Source organism: Coturnix japonica, chromosome 8 (assembly GCF_001577835.2).
Source record: "Coturnix japonica isolate 7356 chromosome 8, Coturnix japonica 2.1, whole genome shotgun sequence".
NCBI classification, from domain to species: Eukaryota; Metazoa; Chordata; class Aves; order Galliformes; family Phasianidae; genus Coturnix; species Coturnix japonica.
The window spans coordinates 3657039-3681717 of NC_029523.1; the positions used below are offsets into that span (position 1 = coordinate 3657039).

The window sequence follows — 24679 nt, forward strand, 5'->3', positions numbered from 1 at the left end:
TTTACGTCTTCCTCAGCAACACTAGAAATTCAATCAGAGCAGGCATTTGGCAACAACTCTGGACTCAGAACTGAGATTTAAAAGTGAAATTCGGCTACAGACTTGAAGAGGAAGAAGCTCATCAGGCTGGGGTAAATGTAGGTCGAGCAAACTAACAGCCAAAAAAAATGAAAGGAAACTTCATCTTCACATTCTTGATTTAACTGAAGTAATTAGTAACAGAGGTGACAGCTTCTTTGACTGTATAATAGCAAATATCTCTTTAATTAGAAGAAACTATGAGTAGTTGATGAATCCTCAGCCATACAGATGTCCTGGGATCTGCAGAATGAGAAACATCTTTCCAACAAACATTGGTAATGCGATCCACATTGCACAGTTTATAACACTGCCATCAAATTTCAATTCAGCCCAATGCATCTTGATATTAAAACCTCCTTGTCTCCGAACTGACATTTTAAGAAAAACAAAAGGCAGCTTGGATTTGGAGCACCAGCCCTGGCCCCTGTGCCAGACCACCGTCCAGCCATCACGGCGTAGGAGCTTCGCCTGTCCCCGGTGCCAAGACGTACAGAGACCCACCCAAGTCTGAGCTGAAGTCATTGCAGAGCTCTGGGTAAATCTAGGGGATTCAAGGAAAAATGCAGCCTTGCTGCTTGCTGGGAGGAGCGTTTGTTTCCTTGTTGTCTGGTTGTGTTTCCTCCTGTATCTTTTACTAAGTTTTGTGGGTTTGAAAGTGGTGTCCCCATTGTTGGGAGTTATTTAAAGGCACGCTTTTATTCAGCTTTGCCAAAAGGTGGAGAGAGTAGGAGATCTACATAAATAGGTCTACTTAATTACGTCACATCTGTGCAGGTGACTGTAGATGTATCACGTCTTCCTACCTGTGATTTAACCCACATTTCTTGTCACTGCTGGGAGATGCTACCTCCGTCTCAATGAACAGGAATTACACTTCAGAAGTTAAGAGGTACCTTGGGATAAAAGGATTAGTGATCTAGAGACCTGCAGAGAGTTAATGGTGTCAGTTGCTCTTTCCAGAAGGGGAAATTTCAGTCCCTCTGATGTATGTCTGCGCAGCCGATTTGCTTTGCCATTAGGAGAGATTTGTTGCTGCTAATTTCCTGTACATCTGCTCGTCTCTCAGAAGCAGCGTCTTCCTGATGATAGGTTAAAATGAGCCTGCCACTGTCTGCTGCTGGACAGTCACAGGCAAACAGTAGCAAAGTGTGCTTTTCCAACAGGGAGAACAGAGAGGAGCACCCTGTGTTAATGAGGTTTGAGTTTCGCTGTTGGCTGGAACCTTCAACAGAGCTGAAGCTTAATTCGTAGAACTGGGATGTTATAGGCAGCTTTTCTTGCAGCTATTTAATAATGATTTTGACCTGAAGTTAATTTCAGTTACTTCATTCTATCATCTTGTTAGTCTTGAAAGTCATTCCTTATTCTTGCTGTTAATGTGCATCATCACTGATTTAAGTTGCTGTTGGCCAAATGTCATTTTATCCCTTCAAATCATATTAGAATCCATTACCTGATTGTAAAAGACATACTCTTGGGAGACACAGAAATGTGTTGGAAGGTAAATCCTATGCTGGGTGTTCAGCTCAATAACGCATCTGCTAACGTTTGGGCTGAAGAACTGTTTAATAGCATTGTGGAATACGATGGACAGAGTACATGCTTTTTAGGAAAGCTGTTGCTGTTGATACAGGATGCAAGAAGACCGGGATTTCAATCCAGGAGTAGATTTTATGCCACATGATCTAGGATAGAACACAGCATAATCAAATGAATTGCCTTCATTTAAAAAAGGTTAAGGCTGTAACTCAGTTATAACTCAACCGGCCAGTTGCTCCTGCTCAGGATTTTGAAGTTCACTTGCTTTCCTGCGTACCCATCTGTGTGGGCACATTTGCTGCTAAGAAACTGCTTTCCAAGGAAATTCCTGCATGAAGAAAAGCTGTCACCAATGTGCAGTGAAGTTGGCTGTGACATACCTAGTGGGCTCCAAAGACCTCTAAGGATGGAGATCTCACTGCATCTCCGGACAAAGTGTTCTGGTGCTTTGCTGTCTTTTGTACTCGTTAAAATGAGAAAGCAGAGTGCAGCTGCATTAGCAAATGGATTTTGAGCCCCAGTGTTATGTTGATCCAGCGTTTGGAGAAAGCCTTTACTTAAATTTCCTTTCACTCATCCAAATTTTTTTTCATGGGAAATCTGGTCTAGAGAGAAAGAAGGTTTTGGTGTGTGTGTTTTTTTTGTTTTTTTTTACAGTCTAGACCATCTCATGATACTGGATCCAAGGAGCACATCTATAAAACCCACATTGTTTGTGAGCTTTGGTTGGCTCTCTGCTTTATGTGGCAGAGCTGCAAATGCACAACAGCGGAAATAAGGTGTTTGTTGGTAGTAACACTGCCCACTCCAGTTTGTATCACTGGAGGCTCAGTCTCCAGTTGGGCTGTAATTCTGGGAATCCAGAATTTGCCTGCAGTAGAAAGAAGACCTGAGGTCTTGCAAACAAATATAGAAACTTCGGGTTAACATTTTGTTAGAGAAGCAAAGAATCTGGATTATATCCTCTTCGGTTTTCCTGGACCCTATTCACACGCCCTACCTAAATTACATGTTTTTGCAATTACAGATTGCAGTTGCAAAACTAATAGCCTGCAGATGTTATGCAAAAGCAGGGCTCTGCTGCAGTGAATTAGTAAAGGAGGGGAATACGTTTTATTGGTAGTAGTAATAAAACAATTAATTCCTTTTGGGTCTTACAGCTTTGTAAAATCTACACATATAATTGGCAGATTAGTCTGGAAGTTATGGATGAACTGCGTTTTTCTGCTTATCCAGCCAATGAGAAAGACACAAAATAGTGGAGAAGTGTCATTTTTAATAACTTGGGGGAGGAGGGAAGTGTTAAGGTGCAAGTTTGTGAGAGAGCCTTAAGAAAATGAGATGCTGATCAAATGTAACAGGAAGATCTGTTCAACCAATATAAGCCAGGCCGGGCTATTTTCTTTGTCTTCATATACACACTTCTTTTCCAGTTTATCTTGATGCTCAGCCTTCACAAATAACACGCGAATTATCGAAGCAATTTAATTCCTTAAAAATCCTCCTATATGATTTTAACCAAAACTGTTTACTTGAATGTAGAATTCTGTTCTTCACATCCTCTTACTTTGCGTTTAGGAATTTTTTTTTAATCAGCTGCCAAACCAAAATTACATCATAGCAAATGCATGCATTGTTCTTTACTTCTGGGTCTTGCAAAGGAGTTCTGCAGAGAAATGTAATTGGCTGCATTTCTGTCCAGTCTGTCCTGTGTCCTTGTTCACAGGGGTTTGGGTTTTCTCTCTTATACCTTTTTTTTGGGGGGGGAGGAGGGATTGCTCGGGAGATGAACCTGAAGAGTATATTTATGGTAGAAATACAGTCCTAATGAGGTGCCAGCGCCTCCTTCTCCTTCACTGCCATACAACCAGCTTTGCTGTGCCCATTTGTGTGCCTGAATACTTATGTACACACAAGCTTCTGCTAACTGTGATTTGCCTTAGTTATTTCCTGTTCATGAAAGAATGCTGTTTGTATCTAGTGCCTTTTGTTTAGGATGTGTTGCAAGTCAGAAGTGAGATTCAAAAAGCTTAGCTAGAAATGAAGCAGGTTTGCCTGAGGTAATTACAGCATGAGAGCTTTGCAGAGGAATGGGAGGACTGAGGTCATTTGGCAGCTGGTGTCACTTTGTTAACAGGATTAAGATAGACGTTTCAGTAGGACATAAGGTCAGCTGGCCTGGCTTCTGGAAGTGTGCTTGTATTCTGATTCCTGAAGAGAGACAGAAGGTCTTTCTCAGGGGCTGCTAGTTATATTGTGCTATTTGACTCATAAATACTGAGAATTATCAGCATGTTTCGCTGTTATCTTAAGGCTCTATAACTCCTCCTATTTGGCCTTGGAAGGTGAATAATGAGGTCCTAAACCATGACAGTAAATTAGTTCACTTTAACTTCTGCTTTTTAGGTTTGTTATGGTCTGTAAGGTAACAGCATAAATGTAATGCAACAGGAGAAGGGACAAAACAAAGTAGTAGCCCTGCACTAGTGATGTTTACTGTCTACAGTACTACACTTGTAGGGAGTGCTTAGTTCATAGTAGTAGGTTTCCATATCCTCATTAGTCTCAGTAATCATTTTAGTTCTTATTCCAGAAGAGGTCCTTGGCCACTGGTTCTCTTTTAGACTGTGCAAATGCTTAGCACTGCCCTTCATCGATCTGCAGCAGTGCTGTTGCTGGAAGAGAATGGAAGAAACTCCTCAACAAAAAGCCTTGTGATAAGGTGAATTTTCCATTCCTCTGAGGTCTCTGGGATTTTCACAAGGCTCTGGTTCACACTGAGATGCTTCCCAGTTGGTTTAGTTTTGCAGCCCAGACTGTATCACATCTGGCAGTAGCACAGTTGATAGCAAAAGGCACTGAGGACCTCCCCATTAAAGAGTTTCTCATATGGGAACTGAGCTGGATGGCCATTCTACTGTGGCGATAGTGCCCAGAAGGAGCACAGTTAGGTGTTATTTATAAAAGCTAGACTGGGAATGTCAGAAAAGTGTAATCTTACACTACAGGATATTTTATTGACTGTGGGATTGAGTTATTTCTGGTAAAACACTTAAATAAAAAGCATATCTCATCACTTCATTGCTGTGTGCGATGTATAGGCTGTAAAAAAACACCTGTGCATAGAAACACTGGGTTTGGAACAGCACTGGTGTGAGTAGGAACACTTCTGGCCAAAATAAAAGCAGAAAAAGAAGTTCTGTTCTCGCTCCTTCTGAGAGCTTTCCTGTTATGGGACAGTTTCCCTTCTCCCCAGTCTCAAAATAGCATTAAAACTTAGAGAAGAGAAATAGGATTCTGTGGTTGGGAGGTGGGAGCTGAATCTTCAGTTATAAACTCTTCTTTAATGTGCAGCAAAATCAAACTGAGATGATATGTGCAGCCGATACCGAGTTTAGCATGTACTGAACTGATACTCGTTCAAATTAAGCTCAGTTGCTATAATTAAACCAAAAACTTCAGAGCTACTGCTGTGGCCTTTCAAGGTGAATTGCCAGGAGATGGTGCAAAGAGGCTCAGACCTCGTGAATTCTTAGTGCAGATTTCCTGCAGCTTCCTTGCAGTAGTTGGCCCATCTTCTGCTCGCTTCCATTCACATCTTTGCTTGACGTGTATTTGCTGTGAGGATCCTTGATGGGGTGGGTGAATGCACTTGGGCTTATAAAGCCTAGTGTTGAAATAGTGATGGTAGTAAATGATACTCCAGCTCTAGAAACAGTGCAGCTTTTACAGCTTGTGATAGAATGGGTAAACGCTGTGGCTGAGAATCACAATTTATATAGAGCTTTTAACAGTTTTCCTCTTTTATTCTCTTCTCTTAAACCCATCCCCTTACTTTTGTGATGCAAGGGTTGCTCTGCCCTGGTAAGACAGAAGTAGTTTTGGAAACAGCCTCCGTTCCACAACGACTGCCCTGTTTCATATCCTCCAGTAGCACAAACAATATTGCAGGAACCGGTGGTGTTTTCAAAGGGCCATTGGTGTATCCATCCTCAGGACGCCATCTGGTTGCCATCACCCAACCAAACAATAGTGACATTATACAGCCGTTTCCTGTACAAATTTGTAAACTTCCATACACGTCCTTTTCAGTTGTTCTTCGAACTGACAGAGGAAACCAGAAACAGATATGCCAAGACGTGATTCTCATTTACACCGTGGTCCTTGTTGTGTGCTTGGCAGTGCTAGGAGCTGCTGTGGAAAATGAGAATCAGCCCTTAGGCCACGCTTGTGCTTGCAGTAAGATCTCTTCCTTAGGGATCAGCTTCCTTTTGTGTCCAAGAGCAGCTGAGGTTCAGGTGCCACTGTGTTGAGAACCAGGTTCCATCCAAAGGCCATAATGCAGCTCAGGTTGCTTGGCCTGCTTAGGAGATCAGAGTGGAAATGTTGTGTCTCTGGCAGCAGCCAGGCAGCTCAAAACAGTTACTCTGAAATTATCAGAAGGTGTGAACTCAGTGGTAGAAGAAAAGCTGGCTCATTGGGCCTCCCAGCAGCCCTCCTGTCAGCTTTGGGTTTTAAGAAGCCTATCTCCTCAATGGCTTTCCCAGGGCAGCCTCTGGAGTTGATGCAACTTTTTGGGCCTCTGGAAGCACGCTTCAGTTTCACGGGCCAAAAGCGTAGCTCTTAAGAAGTTCCAGTCTCATCTCATTGACTTGAGATTCCTGTAGATGTCCAGATAAACTAAGGTTAAAATGTGGCACCTAGGTTTTTGTGTACAACTTTTCTGATCAAATAAGTACTTGCTTTGTATCTCCCTCATCCTGAGGTCATTGGTAGTTGTTAGGTAAGTTTTTAGCTATCAGGACTTGCCAGACACTACCAGGGGTAGCACACAGTCAAATAAAAACAGTGCCTCCAGCAACTCTGGGGAGGCGCCAGTGTGAAAGCTGGATGTGGGAAGCTCCTCAGCCTTCAAGGGCAGAAGTTGTAACAGGCTCCAAGAATCACAGTTGTGAAGATTGGAGCTGGAAGAGGTCGAGGCATGGTTCCCCAGGAGACCTGTTAGTCATAAACAGATGAAAAAATGCCCAGTTACAGTATTTGTTTATTGCAAGAAAATTTCTAAAGCTGCCTGGACAGAATACCCATTGGCATGCTGAGGCATCTGGCTCTGCTTGCCCTCTCTGCTTTGCCTGTGTCTTTGTTAGCTGCAAGATTCTAGCACATTGCTTGGTTCCAAGGCAATGGTAAAGATCAAATCTCATCAGGGCAGATGACAAGAACTGCACTCTAAGATTTTCCTATGGTATTTTAATCCAGTCTCTGTGGAGCTTTTATTCCCGTAAAGCAACAAATGTCCCTTGTTTTTGAAAACATTGTCCTTAGTTTGTCGGAGATGAGTCTCTAATAGAGGGCTGGGCTCATCCAAATATCTTGGCAAAGCCTTTGTGAGAAGAGATGCATCAATAGGGCCTGCAGCTTCCATGCTGTAACAGAGCATACTTGGATCTAGTCATGTTTGTTCTTTTCAGGTAGGTAAGGCTTTTGAATAATAATCATCCATTCCTAAGCACATCAGCTAAGAAGGTAAGAAAAATCTAAAGTAATGCATCTAGGTGGTAGGTGCTTTGAGAAACAAGCCACATGTCATATGACTCAGGCTGAAGCAGCTGGAGCATCCAGCCTTGGAATATTCTAGCACAGAGGAATAGGGTTTCCGTTGCCATCTGAATCTGGGGGTTACAAATACATGAGGCTCCAACCCTTAATCCCTGTTAAAGCCTTGACATTGATCTTATGGAAGATGTCTTAAAATCTCTATTGCAGTTCCATGTGCTGCTGAGTCCAGGGGCAGATCAGCAGAGACTGAAGTAGCTAAGGAAGTGAAAACATTCAATGAGGATATTCATTCTATAGCAGTACCTAATTTCTAAAAGCTTTAGTTTAACGTCTGTAATTAACTGTGGTTGATTTATCCTAATTTTATAGTGCCCTGAGTGCTTTGTGGTGGTTAGTATTAATGAATGTGGTCATTATTCAAAGTTTACAAATAACTTCAGATTTCATCCCCAGGAACAAATGTGTTTCTGTATCCCAGCTTAGTAAAGAAGGGGAATAAATTTGTGGCTGGATTTTTGGTATCCATATCTATATTTATCTGTCTGTCCATCTCAGCTGGCTTCAATAGCACCAAACTGTAGAGATGATCAAAAGCAAAACGAGAATGCTGAAGCTTGGGACTCATTTGAAATATTGTCTTTCCAGGCCCTGTTTTTCCAGTCATTTGCCAGCACTTTCAGGTCTGCGTCGTCTATTTAAATTGTCATCCCATCTAAGTGCAAATCTTGGCCCAAGCCAGAGCCATCTGTTGTTGGGTAATAGTTGTGATTTATTTTGCCTCTGGTTGACGTTCATGCTCATGGGCCAGATGCTGACTCGTAGGATTTGCTTTTATTCATTTTCAGTTTTATGCCGTGTGTTAATATCACGAACAGCATTTTAATTTTGGATATTTTGGTCTAGTGTTTAAAATTAGAGCTGAATAATGCCATCACATTCCCCTCAGGGTTGCAGTTCAACATACTTCAGAGCAAGATAGGAAAGGACAAAACATTTTACATGAGTCATGCATTCACGCTGTGTTCCTACATGTTTAAATTCTTCCTAATCACTAATATAACATTCATTTGTGTTGAATGCAAATAATTTAGTATTACTTTAAAACAGCAAAACTTCAGGACTGTTTGAAGCTTCATAGGCTGCTGAGAATGCTGCAGGTAGCCAAAGTTGTTGAAATATTTATGACACTCTGCATCATTGATGCAAGTTAGGACCGAGTATCAGAGGGACTTTCCTGCAAATTAAAGATGACATGGAGATGGATGCATTTCTTTAAGTCCAGGTTAAACAATAACTCATAGCAGACCTTTGTAGTGAAGATGGGCTGTATCCAGGTTCCAGACTGTCTGCTCCTCTTGCACGCTGGCTCCTGCCAGCACTCAGGGCTTACAGCTGGCTGCCTGTTGTGGGTGTCTTCTCCAGAAGAGTTGTGACACAACTCCAGCGTGTGCTTGGTTGCACAAGTGCGAGTCGAAATGACTTCAGTGTCTCACTGTCTGCTGTGGAAGCAGCAGTCCTTCCCACGCTGTTCCATCTGCTTCAGGAGGATGGAGCAGCAGCAGGTGAATTGCTGTGTGGATGTTCTGCTTTCCTGCACAGTCTTAGGAGGCATTTCAGAATCTGGAAAAGATGCTTAGCAAACAGCAGGATATTTTTTCACTTAGAGCTTGAGTTAGGCATTCACACTGTATTTATCAACTCTATGAACATAATCCTTCGCTCTTAATTACTGAGAGAAAATACGCTTCTCTCACAGCACCCACTGCATACTAAGGTCTTATAGTGAAGCAGCTTGCAGGTTGAGAAAAAAATAAAACTCAAAAGAAGAAAGGCTGCATTTTTCCCAGTTCTGCATCTGGAGCTTCTGTAGATGCAGCTTCTGCTGCTACAGCCAAGGGTTGTTTGGATGCTTCTGTTTTACAGCAGCACCCAGCCACCTCACTATGAAATAAACTGCTAAGCACAGCTTTGCCTTCCTCAGTAAGTTTTGTCAGCTCTTCCTCATAGAGCTCGTAACCCTCACCGATACGGCCCTGCTGCAAGAGGCATGTGGCATGAGTTGACACAGATAGGGCAAGAGGATATTTATATAGAAAGCAGACATCACTGCCAGTAAAGGCTCCAGTTCGGCAAAGCCCTTAACCACATGTTTAAATATCATTGAAGTCAAGCTCAATTACTTTAATCATATACATAAGTACTCTGTTGAATGAGGGCCTAATAGCAGTTTGCATCTCTTTCCACATGATCAAGGCTTTTTCATGTTGTGCTGCATGAGATAGGGATTTCTTCTTGGTTACACAGCATGAGCAGCTGCTGTGACTTTTGGAAGACTCCCTCTACAACTTGAAATTGCTAAGCTGTCGTAAATAGTTTTACACAGAATGCCTGTAACACAGAATGGAAAGGAATTTTCCCAGCTCTATGCTTCTAGGGTGGATTTAACAGATCTTTTTCCCTGTTTTTTTTCAGGACCACCTGTTACTGCCAGCCACCACACATAACAAGACTAGAAGGCCAAAGATGTCTATAGTGTTGCCAGCTGTAAACATCAATGGTAAGTGCAAAACTTGAAAGAGAGATTGTTGTGAGAATGATTTCAAAGAAATGCATCTGACTTGTGTGTGGAAACCAAACTTGGACCACATGTTGGTTGTTACAGCTTTGAAATAGAAGTCAGATTGGTCACAGCTAAGCTATGGTTGCCAGGGTGCCTCCTGTAGCTGGGGTACTAGCATCTCATCCATGCCTGTAGCCCACACTGCCATGGGTGTCACCCAGACACCTCTGACTGCCTTGTTCAACAGTCTGCAGTCTCTCTCTGTAGCTCCCTCAGTACTCAATGGCAACAGCATCCAGTTGTGGTTTTGTATCATTGCTTGTATCAGATGGTTAATCAGAGGTTCAGGCTGTGATCAACAGTTTCCCTTACATCTCGTGTGGCACGCATATAGCAAAAATGCTAAGTCATGGTCTGAAGCAGTGTTGAGTACCTGGTAGGAAGGCAGGGCCAACCCAGGGTAGCTCAGGTGTATGCAGTGTAGCTGAGTGATGGAAGGGCTGGAGCCAGGATCCACCCCTTCCCAGACCTCATTTCAGGGTTGGCAGTGGAGGTGAGGGTTTCTCTCTGGAGATCCTATCTGAAGCCTTCCAAAGATAAGCAGTTTTATTAATTTCTGCACCACAGCTGCTGTATTTGGTCTTGTCCTCCTTTGCTGCAGCCAAAGTCTTTACCACCCGACTATTATTGCTGTTCTTTCGGTCACATTATAGCGTTACATGAGTACAAAGATTGAACGTGGAGACTGTCCTTGCCATCCCATTTGGGCTGCCTAGCAGGGCAAATTCCTTGGCCTTTCTGATTTGTTAAGACGCTGACTGCCTTCCGTCAGCTTCTCAGCTGTTTGCCGCTGTGTTATACAACGCTCAGTGTGAGAGGGGACCTCTCAGCACTGCACCGTCAGTATTAATAACAATCATGTTCAAGGGCTGCAGGACAGCAGAGCAAACAGCTTCGCACTAAGGGCACAGGCTTGTTAGTGAAAGGAAATGTTCTTGATCTCCATGCTAGTCCCACATGAGAGACAGGACGTGAACCGAATAAATATATCATTAATTCGGATGCCTCAAGGTTAAGGCATGTTTGGGAAAGTGTCACTGTCGCAGTCATCAGACACGCTGTGAACCCTGCGACAGCACAGACTTTGCTTACTGAACATCTATACGCTGTAATGCCTTTTTAGAGCCTATGCATTTTACGGTACAAGTGAATCACAAACCCAAATGTTTGTGTGAGTTCAGGCGTGCTGAAAGCATTGTTCGCTGATGTGAATTGCCATAAACAAACAAACAATCCCTTCAGGCTTCCAACATTTAATGATCACACTTTCCCAAGCACTGCGGTCAGTGGGCTGTGATGGTATACAACCAATTATCTGAGGGGAATTTTTGTGAGATGTGTCAGAATTACTTTTGGCACTTGTCAGCCAGAAACTCCCTTTTCGTGTCCCTTACAAGAATCCTTTCTTGGCTGAGATGAGTTATCACAAGCAAATAGGCACTTTATCACTTGGAGAGCAAGCTCTTATTTCTAACTCACGGGCTATTTATTCTTAAGTATTATCGCGTCTTAAGTATCTTTCCAGTTACCAGAGTAAACATGGTTTGGAAAACATACATCTGAACCCAGTGATGGATCTTAATCCTTCATAGTTAATGAAATGTTGTGAAATTGTAGTTACTGGAGTTCTTTGGGATTTGATCAGAGATGCTGAAATGGATCAGACACAAGGATGGTGACTAAGTAAACAATGGCATCAAACATTTCTTTTTCTGTGACACTCAGCCAGGTGCTAGGAAGAAATTCCAAGATACATAACAGGTGCTGGGTAACTTGGCTTCATTTTTAATGTGTTCATTAGTAGATTACTAATAGGAGGCTGTTAGCTAAGAAGCTGTGCCTGGAGAAGAAGCATTTCTCTGCTTTGAGAACTTTGCTCCTCGACCTGCTCCTGCCTCCACGAGGACTCATGCATCCTAAACAAACATCTGGAAGTTTACTGATGGCAAAGCTTTTCTCCCAGCTGTCTGCTGTCCTTTTAAACCCACCTCAGCTCTTCATCCACCTGCAGAGAAGTGGCTCCTGGAAGAGGTTGGGTCTCCCCAGGAGGATCTGGCAATACTTTCAATGAAAGAACTTGTCCCCTCCTGCCTTTTTTCATGCCTCATCCTGGTCTCTGTGGGAGAAGGGGAGCCTTTTCCACTCACACTTGCTGTTCCTTTTCTCTGCCACAGCCCTGGTAGTGGAGGTGAGGAGAATACGAGTGGAATGGCCTCTGCTTTGAAACTTTTTCAGAACTTCTTCACTTCCTTTCTTCTACAGGATCTTCATTTTATCTTTATACTGGAGTTTACCCTTTTCAAATATGAAACAGCTTACAGTTCATTCAGTAAAGAACATTTTGAACTACTTGGACAGTGGTCCTTTTACCAGAAGGACTGTCATCCTTTTCTAATTTGGCTTTGAATTCTGGAGTGCCCTCTGAGCTCTCCTACAGACTCTTCCCAGGGCTGGTTTGAGCAGTTCCCACTGACAGCAACAGGGAGAGAGAGCAAGTACAGACAGAGGTTGGGAAATAACATGAGCTGCCAGTCAACGTTTTCTGTGACTGTGTATGGAGGTTACTGACATGGCTCTTTTCACCTGTGTACAATCAGTCTACAGTTTGTTCTTCTCAGAGGGAAAAGGGGATACAAACCTGGTGACACTAGTGCTTTTCAGCTAATGGCAAGTAACAACAGAAACCTTTGTAGTAGTATGTGTGTGTTCAGTACGATGGAAGCTGGAGTATTTAAGAGAATACTGTACAAAGCAATAACAGTAAGATATTCCTCTTAGAGGCAAGAAGTTGATAAAAGCTATTCATTAGTTGCATGAGTAAATGAGTAAAAACGGCCATTACCTTTTGTTTCTCTCCTGTGTGCTCTGTCTCTTGTTCAGCCTGGATTGCCCCATGCATGCAGACAGCCAGCGAAGTCTCCACTGAGGGCTTCTGTGCAGGTGCCTGAAAATGCGTGAACTCTGTTTAAGTATTAAGGTGTTCAAAAAAACCCCATTTTTAAACAAAACAAAAATCAGCGTTGGTACATGTTAACCCCACCCCTCTTACCAATTCCTTTCTCCCCACCCTGTTCCAGCCCCTTTTCCAAGCTCGCTGGCCCATTTCTGCAGTTTGCAGCCAGTATGTGCCATCAGCTCCTCCATTTCAGCCTCCACAGACACTCTCATTGCCTCTCACCCTGGTCCCATTCCCCTCTTGGCTGCTGTCACTCAGCTTTCCCCTCAGGCTCCTGCCAACTGTGTCCACATCTTAACCAGCCTCTACCCAGCTACAAAGCCCCAGCTAGCATTCAATCTGCCTAGTGGGACCTAGGGACCCCAGGGCTGGTAAGCCTAGAGAGGAAAAAAGCAGAGTTGCATAGTCCTAGTCCTGCTGTCCGTGGTTCTGGGGACACCACTGGTATGCCTGTGCTAAGGAGTTATTCCAAGAAATATCTCGCACTTTCTCATGGGAATGAAAGCCAACAGCAATTTACAGTTAAACTTAAGCTTTTGTTTTTAAGCAAGTCATGTTTGTTATGCTGGATTGCAACTATTATTTTAGAAATCTAACTATGCACTTGAGACCAGTTAAGTCTCCAGTAGATTTCATTCCTAAATTTGCTTTTATTGTAATTCAGAGTCTTGTTGGCTCATTACACCAGTTCCAAACTGACATATAGGCGGTGCCTTTCATTTCAGTTTAAATGAAAACATCTGCCATTAGCCCTGTATTTGCTTAACTGCTGTAAAAAATGCAGCGGGTTATAACATCAATCTTTGGATCAAAATAATCTATAGAGTACAGCACAGCTAAGCCACTCTTCCTACCCCAGGCAGGGACCTTTAGTCTCTGTGGGATGTCTGCAGCTCTGCAGTGCAGCACACACCACCAGTAGTCCTCTCTGTGCAGTGTACAAAAGTGAGAACATATGTATAGCCGTCCATTGTAGGAGATGGTAGCATGCAAAGCTCAGCCAATGAAGATACTTTCGTGATACTTTAGTGCATTTCTCCTTAGGAAAGTGCCAGTGCTTCGTGTCTTGGAAGAAGCAAAGTTACAGAGTCCTTGGCCTTTCTGCCAGTTACAGATGCAGTGGTGTTAGTGCCAGTTGCCCATGTGGAAAACAACCAGCTGGATACTAGGCTTCAGATTTCCTGTGTGTTTCATAATGACTAATGTACAATCTTCAGATAGACATGATTTGACATTCTTGCTGATATGGTGGTGAAGGGCTGTACATCCTCTTAGTGGAACCCCCAGACATCCTGTATGCCAAACTAATTTCCTTTTGCATTAATCTCTCCCCTTTCCTTTGCTCATAGTATGTAAATGTGTAAGTCAGGACCAGAGGCTGTTTACAGGGAAGCTGATTCATGCAGATCAGTTCATCTGCCAGTATGTGGAATAAGTCACTGGAAAAGGTTACTGAGTTCTGAGCTGCCACTGATCCCGGAGAGAGCTGCTGCAAGGAGAACATAGGCAGTAAGGATGCTGAACAGCAGGGGTTTCATTTGCGTAGCAATAAGCAAGTGCATGTCCAGCCAGCAGCTAAGTCTGAAGTTCCTCACCTTGTTTTCTGAGAACTGACAGCTGTGACAGAAAGAGTTTTGAATTCTCTACAAATATTCTGGATAAATTCTTAGACTTAACATCACACACAATGGGACTTGTTTTCAGCCTGCCTTTGAGATACTTGTGTGCTTGCCCTCTATGTGTCCCTGGATAGACTTCTTTTAGGAACTGCTTTTTGTGATGAAATACAGCACCCAAAGAGGCTCTTAGCAGGAAAAAGGTACTGAGTGGGATGGTGAGTTTTGCAGTGTCCATGTGCTCTGTTGTGTTGGCCATCTGATCACAGCCACTTCCTCAGCCTTCCTTTCTGGCAATTCTCATCCTGCCGATGTAACAGACTTCAAAAGTGCTCTGAAATAATACACGTTTCAATTCTAATGATCGATAGTGAATCTAATGGGAAGGCTTTTGGATCAAAACCGGAGGGATTTTGCCATCAAGCAGCATGAATGTTTGTATGCAACAGATGTCTAAGGCGATTAGCAAACTCTAAAAAGTCTGTAAAGCAAACAGAAGCCACCCAGGCTGAGAGGGAAGATAAAAACCGAATCTCTTTGGAAAGTGATTATGTGCTATAAGTTTCCATGTCTTGGGGTTAAATAAATATTGTCTTCAACATCCTTTGCCTTGGGGTCAAGTGAACAAAAGATGCCATTTCCGTCTTTCAGAGTAAGAAGCAGAATTCCTTGTTACTCATCAAATGAAGAAGGTCTAAAACCATGCAGTGGTGAGCAGCTGACTTTCCTGAAGGCTGCTGCTCAGCAAGCGCTCTGTCTCCAAGTGCTGTTGGTTCACTCTCTGTGCTTAGAAGCCAGGTCTTTGTTCCTGTAGCTCCCTCTCGAAGCTGCTGTGCTTGGCCCCAGACTGAGAATCTCATACCATGCTCATAGGGTTGATTGCTGGTGTCACAGACGTCCTTCACCCCTTGTGCTCATATTGAGTTCTGATCTAGAGGTTAGGACTGACACCTTGCCGAGGAATTTTAACTACAGATTTTAGTCATGTTGGAAGATGTTACTGTTCTCTTTTCAGAGTGATGTACCCTAATGTTTCCTCTCTGCAAAATTGATCTTTGCTTGAAGTCAAATTGAAGAAGTAGTTTCTGACAACCTTTGGGAGATGCTGTGCTTCCCACTGCTCTTCTGTTAATAAGTGTTGTCCTTGACAGGAAAAAGATGATTAAATTATTCATAGAATTATGACAGAAATGGCTCAAGTATTCTGCACTCAAAAGCAGTGGAATCTGTGTCACTTGAGTTCTTGTTTGTTTAGTTAGACAGGAAACGATCAAGAAATGAAATCATAAAGACTTATTCCCCGGTGACTTTTCATAATGGTCTGTTTACCGATATTGCTAAATAAGTAACCTATTTTTATGTATTCATAAGAACAGGAAGATGATTTCAGAAGATCTTGTGTGTCTTTTTGCTGCTTCGTTATTATGAAAATCTCTTGGGTTTCGTGTGATGTAGCAGGCCAAAGCCCCAGCACGACCGGGCTTCTCTGTATAGACAGGATAAACACTGCAGATGGCATTTTCTTGGGAACACTCTGTCCGAGAAGGGATAGGGAATGAGTCATAAATTAATTGGACTTCACATCTAGTATGTCAAATGCCTGTGTAGGGTTATTATACCAGATTGCTTTTCCATATGAAAGACAAGCTATATAAAATCCCCAATGTAGAAGCAAAAGGAAACCCGTGATGCTAGCTGCCAGTATGGACGCTGCACGCCAGAACTGAGTGCATGTGTCTGACTGCAGAGAGCCTGCCCTCTCCATGTTCATCACTCCTGGAGCTGACACTGCCATGCGGGTATGCTCTCCCACCAGGCTGCAGAGTGAGCTGCAGAGCAATGAGAGCATTTCAGTCCTGAGGTGAGGTGGTGCTCACCATCTCAGCTGTACCAAACTGTGTTTGTGCAGCACGTCGTAATTCTAGCCTTCAGCCCAGCTGATCTGCTTTGATACGTTTTCAAGTGTTGTAAATTTAAGATTACATAATTCCTCTTAGTGTTAAATTAGATGTGGCAAATACAGTTTTATGTTTGTGATACATAGGCCAGCTTTGATTACTGGTAGCTCTTTATTTCTGCTGTGATCTGAATCGTAATTATCCATAATGAGCTCACCCTGTAAAAACATTAAGAGAAAAAACAAACCTGCAAAGAACTGGTGGAGGAGGTTCACATTTATGAGTTCTGTCTTGAGGTCATCACTGGAGTAAACCTAGAGATTAGGAAAAGCACAGCAGTCCAAGACAGTCTTTTTCTGTGTTTTGATTGCAGTCTCTAAGGAGACTGCAGCCAGCGGGGCTGCCATGATGCTGCCCTGCTGTCCGCTCCCAAGCCCAGCTTTCCATGGGGGGACTCTTCCTCACTCACTCCATAGGGCACACCTTACCTGTGCCTCCTCCCAGCTCAGCCTCTGTAGCAAGCGGACAGCAGGGTTGCTGTAGGAAAGCATTTGAAAAACTCATCCTGAGATCTTCAATTTCAGTCATCCCCCAGCACATCATTCCACCATCTGCATCTGTCTTGCTCCTTGTTCCTCAGTAGTCCACGTGGAGAGTTGGTGGCGTGTCCCTGCACAGCAGCAGTACGCTCTGGGTGGCTGTGGATGAAGAAATGATCAGCAGCCTGAGCTGCCCCTTGCTGTGCAAAAGAGGCATCTCTGGTTTAAGGCAGCACTCCTATCTTGAAGCCGTAAATCTCCTCTTGCTGTAGCTGGGAGGCAGAGGCCTTTGAAAGTGACTTATCATTTTTATTAGCGTGCCTCATTCACATAGGCACTCTGCAACGTGCGTGAGTGATTTATTTGTTTTAATTAACTGGCAAATGTATTGGGTCAGAGAAGCTCACATGGAGGAAAGCGCTTGCCCCATGCAGACAAAAGCTTGCACGGAGGTTGCGTGAAAAATGTTCTTCTTCGAGCAAGGGCTGATCACAGTTTCTAAATAAATGAGGTAATTTTATGTATCCAAGTGAGACAGGTGGAAATTTCAGCTCACTACCTGGATACCATCCAACCTATAAAGACATTTGAGCTGTAAGTGAGTACAGGCTCTCACCAGCCTCTGCTCTTAAATCAACAAGACACATTAACATCGGGCTACAAGTGATAGTGGGTGATAGAGAAGGTCTACACCTTCTGTAATGTGATGGCTGCCTATTGAAGAACAAGAAGTCAAATAATTCAGTTAATTTTATCAGTGATTGCCTACAAGTCAAAATGCAGAAGCACGTACTGCAATTCAGCTTCAAAGGTTAAGGGCTGCGAAAGGATGGGAAAACATGCAAAGCAAACAGCATAGGGTAAAATGCTGGCAAATGGCATGGAGACTGATTAAAGATTAAAGTCTCCATGCAAAAGGGCCATTAAAAGGACCCTAGAAAATCCAGCAAGCTTAAATAATACATTAAAGTGGGTTCTTAGAAATAAGAACTCTCTTAAAACAATGAGAAGGAATTAGAAATAGCCAAATGAGGGAATTGGAGCACCATTTCTGGGAGGCTTAGTATCAAAGCATAAGAAGTCAAGCCAAAAGTGATACTGAGGAAAAACTTGCTTAAAGCATGAAAAGTAATAAAAGCACTTTTTTTTTTTTCAGAAGAAGCCTGCCAGGGAATCTGTAGTGCTTGTAGAGGAACAAGGTGTAAAAGAGTGCTTAAAGTTGAAGTCAGTGCTGTTGAAGGAAACCTTGAAGTGTTCTTGTGTTGGTGTTAACCACATAGGATATATAAATATCAGAAGAAAGAAAAGTGACAAATGGGGTCAGGAGCTGTAAAAAGTCAAGTCTCACTTCAGCACACGTTGGCTGAGACTGTGAGAGCCGAGCGTGCCTGGATTGACTGGGCCAAGAGAGCAGAGCTGCTGCAATGGGAAGTTGTACCTTTGTGCTCCTGCTTGTTGGTGCCCACACCAACTCTTAGCCCTGTGCTGCCAGGCTCAGAGGGAGAAATCCTCCAGCTCTGGCTCTTGAAGCGAGCCTCCATTAGAATGAATGCCTTTTTAGGCTGCTCTCCCATGTACAGCTATTGCTCTTGTAAGTGGGTACGTCTGGTCTTGCAGACCATGCGGGGAGTTTGTTTACAAGTTCTGTGCTTCCCAAGAAGCCATGGGAGGATTCTGCCTAACAGAGTTGCTCTCTCTCCAGCCTCTTTCCTTTCTTTCGTTCCCAAGAGAACTTTCTGCGTAGCAAAACTGCGCCTTGCCTTTGTTTTCTCCTTTTTATTTCAATTCTTTGTGTAAACATTGCCTCCGCTGGTTAGATTTCAAACATGGCCATAGCTCCAACAGCAAGCACGTCCACATCCAGCGCTGTCACAAACGCCTTGGTGTTTCCAAGAAATACTCTACCTGTAAATGGTGTGTCTGCAAGGATCAGTGCTGCTGATTCTGATCTGCTCTTCACTGCAGCACCTTCCCTGAGAACACATAGACTGAGCACCATGATGGTGCTTCCTCTGTACAAGCTCTTTAGGTGAGCGTGTGCTCGCTGCAGCCCTGCATTACAGCCTCAGCGGGAGTAAAATGCTTGCAGAGGGGAAAACAGAAACACCCAGATCTCTCCTAACATGCACCAGGGACTGAGGGCATCCAAGTCCACGAGCTTGCAACTGGCTTGCTTAGAAACAGTTGCAAGCATCAGTCTGCTTTTAAACGGAAGTTCCTGGAGCATGGATACTACTTTCTCCCTTGCCTCCAGAAATCCTGCATAACAAGTAAATCTGTAAGTATTTCAGAAGCCCCGCTGCCTCCTTGCAGTGAGTATATTTTTAGTCTTTGTAGCTGTTAGAGCAGCACTGTTTCATTTATCTACTTATTTGGTAGTGTGTACCAACCCTTCAGCCAGAAACGTTGTCCAGATGTGGAGGCTGGGCCAGTCGGGGCTGCTCAGTGGAGCTGGAGAGGATTGCAGCACATATAGAGCAGGGGAGCCCCTGCTTGTGTCTGGGGACAGAGCCGTGCAGAGCAGCTGATGCCCTCATCTTCTGTGTAGTTTGTGCTGCCCTAAATGTAATCCGTGTTTTGGGCCAGGACAGGTTGCAGTGTAAATTGTTTTGGTAGCTTGGTGCTTAATCTTTAAATCAAACTTGAGCATTGTGAGCTAGCACAGAGCAAGCAGCACCTCTAATGGCTCTTTGAAAGCTGCTGAGGTTCCTGCTGGTGTGATAATAGGGCTGCAGAAGGGCTGGAGGTGTAAATTAATGCTAACGCAGACTCTGTTGGGAGTCTGATGTGGCACAGCAGACTTGTTTGTTAGAAGGAAGTGTGGAAAATACAAAGGGGGGTTGTTTGTTCTGCACAGATGCTTTTAGAAGAGGCGGTGGTTTTGATGATTCTCTGGCATTTGACATCAATTAAATTAGTTTGGTGGATCCTGCACTATCGTCTACACTATTGCACACAAGGAGGGGTGACTTTTAGCCTTATGGTGTATTTCTGACTGAGACGGGTAGTTTAAAGAAGCCTTTAAGAAGGCTGGTTTGTATCAGCCCAGGCCCCATCCCATACTGCAGCCTGTGGGGAGCACAAGCAGCATTGGGCTCAGCTCCTGGCATGCAGGCATAGCAGGGCTTGGTGGAGCTGCACTGTATTCCTTTAGTTTGTCCACAAAACCAGTGGTGGTTCTGATGGTCACAAGACCACCTAGTTTTAAAAGATCCGATGCAGGAATCACCAGGCATTAGCATTAAAAACCTGGTAAGGGTAAGACTGTTTTTCTTGAAGCTGAGCTGATTATTTCTGGGCCTGTTTTGCTGCTGGCTTATACACCGTGTTCTTCTGCAGCCCTCAAGCTGCTTCTGCCTGGCCCCGTTTGTACTTGTGCCTTTCAGTTCTCCTGAGCGCTGTGCTTTGCTCTTGCTGTTGCTGAAGTGCATCCTGATCTTGGACAGTTTCTCTCTTTTATCGAAGCTGTACTCCAATACACTCCAAGGTAGTTGAAATCTCTCCAGCTTCCCATCTTCCATAAACCTTATAAGTATGCTCTCTATTCATCATCCAGATCATGAAACAATTTAATGGAATCGAGCTGAGGCCGGAGCCATGTGGAATCATTTCTGAAATGCCTGCCTGTTTGACAGTGAGCTGGTCTTTCCACACACTGCGCTACTCTGACTGCATCCAGGTCACATTTGCTCATTGCTCTGCCGAGCATCACGTGCAGAGCATCAGGCCCTGTGCTGTTGGGCTGGGGTGGCCAGGGCATGACCCAGACGTGGTGGCAAGATGTCAGGGGCTGGCACGGCTTACAGCCTGCTCCTCCATGCAGGATGCTTTGAACAGGGCAGCCCCTGCAGCACAGTGTTTCAGAGCCTTGGCTTAGTTAATTGTGGTCCAGTTTTGTCGTGGGGGGAGCTGAGGAAAAACTGGGAGGCTGGGTGAGAGGCAACTGAGCATGTTCCCATGCTCTCACTGCCACCCACACAGAGCACGGTTCCTCTGCTCACATCACTGCTCTCTGGGGGTATTATTATTCTGTGTTGTGCAATGCCAGGGAATCGACTAGTAACCCACTGTGCTGGCTGCTGCAGGCAAATGCAGGGTAATCTTACTGCCTGGGGAGCTGACAGAGGGGTTTCTTGGCTCTGGCTGCCAGCCCATCCCACCTCACCCACTTGTGGCTTTGGTGCACATTTTCTCACACAGCCAGGCTTCTGGTAAGCTGAGAGCCGTATTTCTAGCTTGCTGTGCCGCAGGAAGCCCAACTGTTTTCATGTGCTCCCTCCAGCCCAAAGGCTTGACAAGCAAGAGACAAGAGAAATGGTGATGCAGAAAGTTCCCCTGGATGGGTGTCCCCAACGTGGCCCTGCCTGGGGACACAGCACTGGGACAAGATGCTGCTCGTGGTGCTGGGGTCAGCTCATGGCGCCAGGCACAGCTGCTCCTGGATGCAGTCACTCGGTGGCACGTTCAGAGCTTTTTCCATTTCATTTCTGCAGGTGGGAGCTTTGATTTCCCCTGCAGGCTCCCAGCCCCCTTAGAAAGGGTTTGCTCCTGCTTTTCATTACTATCCCAGACATATTTGATCTAATGGCTTCTACAGGTGGTGTAGGGTGCAAGAGGGTCCGGCCATGGTTGTCAGCTGTCATCCAGAATCAGAGTTAATCCAGGAAAGCAGTAAGAATTAGTAATGTATATTGCATTCCTCCAGTCCATACGCTTTCCATTAGGTGCTCTTCCATCCTCCTTAGCTCAGAAAGAAAACCCTGCCGATGGCAGTCGGCATTTCCCACTCTGAAAAGCAAGGGTTGGTCGTGCCTGGAAATCTGATCTGGGCTCTTGCATTCCTGGACACACTGTCTATGCAGGATAGTCTCCCACCTTTCAGAGCAGGCAGCAGATGCTGGCCATGTGCACAGCTTGTTTGGCTGCCCAGCAGCTCCTGCACTAACAGACGTGCCCAGCCTGGGGCCGTGTACAGCAGGGCTGGAAGCTTTGGTAGCTGAACTCCCTCCCACTCCTAGAGAAATCTCTGGGCCTTTCTCAGGGACAACATGAGTCTCAGAGAGCTCAGCAGGCTCTCTGGATCATGGTCAGCAGAAGGGAAGCTGTCACTGTCTCCTTCTTAGGTCTTTCTCTCAAATGTTTTTCCAAAAGCAAGTCTTTTGGTTGTGCCCGTCATGGTCTGCTTGGTCAGCAACTCCACCATGTCCTGCAAGTACAGCAGCCAGGTCAGCATGCTAATGAGGCACAGTTAATTCCTTGAGAATTTGCATTTTGTTTTTTTAAGTAGTAATCTGGTGAATAAATTCCTCTAGGTCCTCAGTGTCATCAGGGTTACAGTATTCTTAAACCAATAAGAGAAAGTGAAAACATTCCCCTTTCTTAAAGAAGCCCTATCTTTAATCAGCCCTATGCTTTAGTGGCTCAAGATTATCATGTCAGTAATAGACATTATACAGTGCAGAACAATTGGTAGCAATGTGCAGATGAAGAAGTGAAAAGGAAGGCTGGTGTTAGTTTTTAGGTGTGAGTGCACATGGTGAGCCTAGGACCCTTTGGGTGCTAGTGTCAGGATGAGGCTCTGTGCACGGACCTTCAGAAACAGAAGGGCTGCCCACACCCCACCTTGCCTTCAGCTGAAGCTCCCAGCCCAGCCCAGATGACATGCCAGGAAAGCACTGCTTTTTGCTGCCCTTGGGTCACTGTGTTGCAGGGCTAACAGTGGCTTTTGTACTTCTGCAGAGAACGTGATCAATGGGAAGGACTACGAGGTGATGATGCAAATCGACTGCGAAGTGATGGACACCAGGATCCTCCACATCAAAAGCTCATCTGTCCCTCCGTACCTCCGTGAGCAGCGCAGAAATGACACCAACACCTTCTACAGCTCGTCCTCCTCTGTCTCAGAGACACCCCACGCCCTGAGGGCCATTGTCAAGTCCCTGCAGTAACTCTTGCACAGCAGCACAGCCCGTGCACCCAGCATGCAGCAGATCCTGCTGCCAGACTGAGCCTTGCCATTGGCAGGTCCCCGGGGCTCCGGGCACATCAAGGGCAGCTTAGCCCATCCCTGTGCATGATGCTGCCAAATGGCTGCATCCTGCCTAGCCCAGGGGTTGCAGAGCTCTGCTGGCCCCTCACTGGGGAGAGGCCTGGGGAACGCACACAGTGTGGTGCCCAGTGCCTGAGGTGCAGGCAATGCACACCTCCTCAGTCCCAGTGTCCGACATAAACTGGTGCTCAGCACTGGTGCAGGGGGAGCACGGGCTGTCCTTGCTAGTTATGCACTGTCCATATTTTAGTGGGTTTTTTTCCTCCCTGTTAAGCTATCTCCTGAGGTCTGGTGCTGAGCACTGGGGTCCTATCCAGAGACGCTGCTGCACGGGCTGTGCCCAAGGCCAGGCTTTCCCCCAGTGCCCAGATCCAAGTTGCAGGCAGTCCTGCCAGCCCTCATCCTGGCCTTGCACCCCACGGTATCCACCCCTGTTACAGTGGCCACCCCCTCTCCTTGTCTCCCTGTGCGCCTGCCCCAGACCCTTCCCCGCGCAGCCTCCCTTGCAGGGGTGCTGCAGGCTGGTGATGGTGCCATGGGGCTGCCCAGCCACGCAGTGGGGAGTGTTATACCCTGCACCACAGGGTGCTCACAGCCAAGGCACTACAAGCAGAACAACCTGCACTGCCTCCAGGTGAGACCTGAGCCAGAGGGGCCCAATGCACCGGGGCTCCGTGCACCCCTCCACATGGGGAGCTGCTGTCAGGGTCACCCTGCAGTTGGAGCCCTGTGGTGGGACCCAGCAAGGCTGGGGATTGGCCTCAGGCTGGTGGTTTAGCTCCTCACGTGCATTGCTGAAGGTTGTAACTGCCTTTCTTTTGGGTTTGTTTTTGAGTTTGTTTTTTTTCCATCCCTTTATGTTTTGTTTTGTTTTGTTTTTGTTAATGATGGGTAATATTTAATGTTTTTCACTGCTCACAGCCTGCAGAGCGTTTGCAGGCCTATGGGGCGGGCAGCACCCTACTGGGGGAGCAGCTGAGGGGCTGAGAGCAGCAGCCATGCGTAATGACTTCAGCATGTTGTTACGTTATTCCCCCCTCCTGCACTTAACACAGAAGATGATCAGCTTCAGTTTGCCAGACTTCAGTTGGCTTTCCCTCATCGTCTGAACCACTTACTGACTGATGTTATGTTGTGTTTTTTGTTTTTTTTTTTTTAATTATTATTATTATTATTTGTGTGTGTGTGGCTGTTAGGAAAGAAAGGTTGACCCAGCAGAAAGACAAACAGCTCGGGGGAGGCGAGGAGGAGGGTGAGGAGCAATCCACCCCGGTAAAATATGTGCCTTGCAACACTGTGGAAAAGCTTTGCCCTTTGCCACGTAGTCAGCACCGCACGGCCCCGTCCCCCCAGCGCGAGCTGCTGGGAAGCAGCCGGGCTCGGCGAGGGGCCTGGCCGTGCTCCGTGCACCAGTCCTGTTTTTGTTTCCTGGCCCAGGCCCCACCTGACGGCGGGCCAGTTCACACAGCCCAGAACCTCCCCGGCTGTGCCCCAGCTGGAGGCACACAGCCCCACGGACGCTGGGCTCTAATGGGGCCTTTTGCTGCTGGAGACTGGCAGCACCCCTGGGTGGGTGGCAGGGCAGTGTCCTCACCCTGAGGCTGGCACAGGGGGCTTGGGGACACGCTGCAGTCCCCGGCAGTGGCAGAGAGCACCTCTCTTCCCTTGTATCCTGTTGTGTGTCCCTAGCACTGAAGGCAATAAAGTGGTTCTCTTATTTATTACTATTATTCATTATTATTTTGCTTAATACAGCGTTACTTATACAAAAGAGTGGAAGGCGAAGTGCTGTCTTTTGGGCTGCTGAGTACAGCGCTGTCAC

The 24679-nt window shown here is 45.4% G+C and overlaps 1 protein-coding gene across 2 annotated transcripts in view; it reads left to right on the top strand.

Annotated features, from left to right (window-relative positions):
• The window catches only part of ATF6 (activating transcription factor 6), a 69312-nt gene extending 44734 nt beyond the window's left edge, over positions 1 to 24578 (top strand). For both annotated transcript variants that reach the window (XM_015869466.2, XM_015869467.2), the window contains exons 15-16: positions 9652 to 9736; positions 22548 to 24578. In XM_015869466.2, coding sequence (XP_015724952.1) covers positions 9652 to 9736; positions 22548 to 22756 — 294 coding nt within the window. In that variant the 3' untranslated portion in view covers positions 22757 to 24578. The remainder of the gene's footprint in view (positions 1 to 9651; positions 9737 to 22547) is intronic.
• The last annotated feature ends 101 nt before the right edge of the window (positions 24579 to 24679 follow it).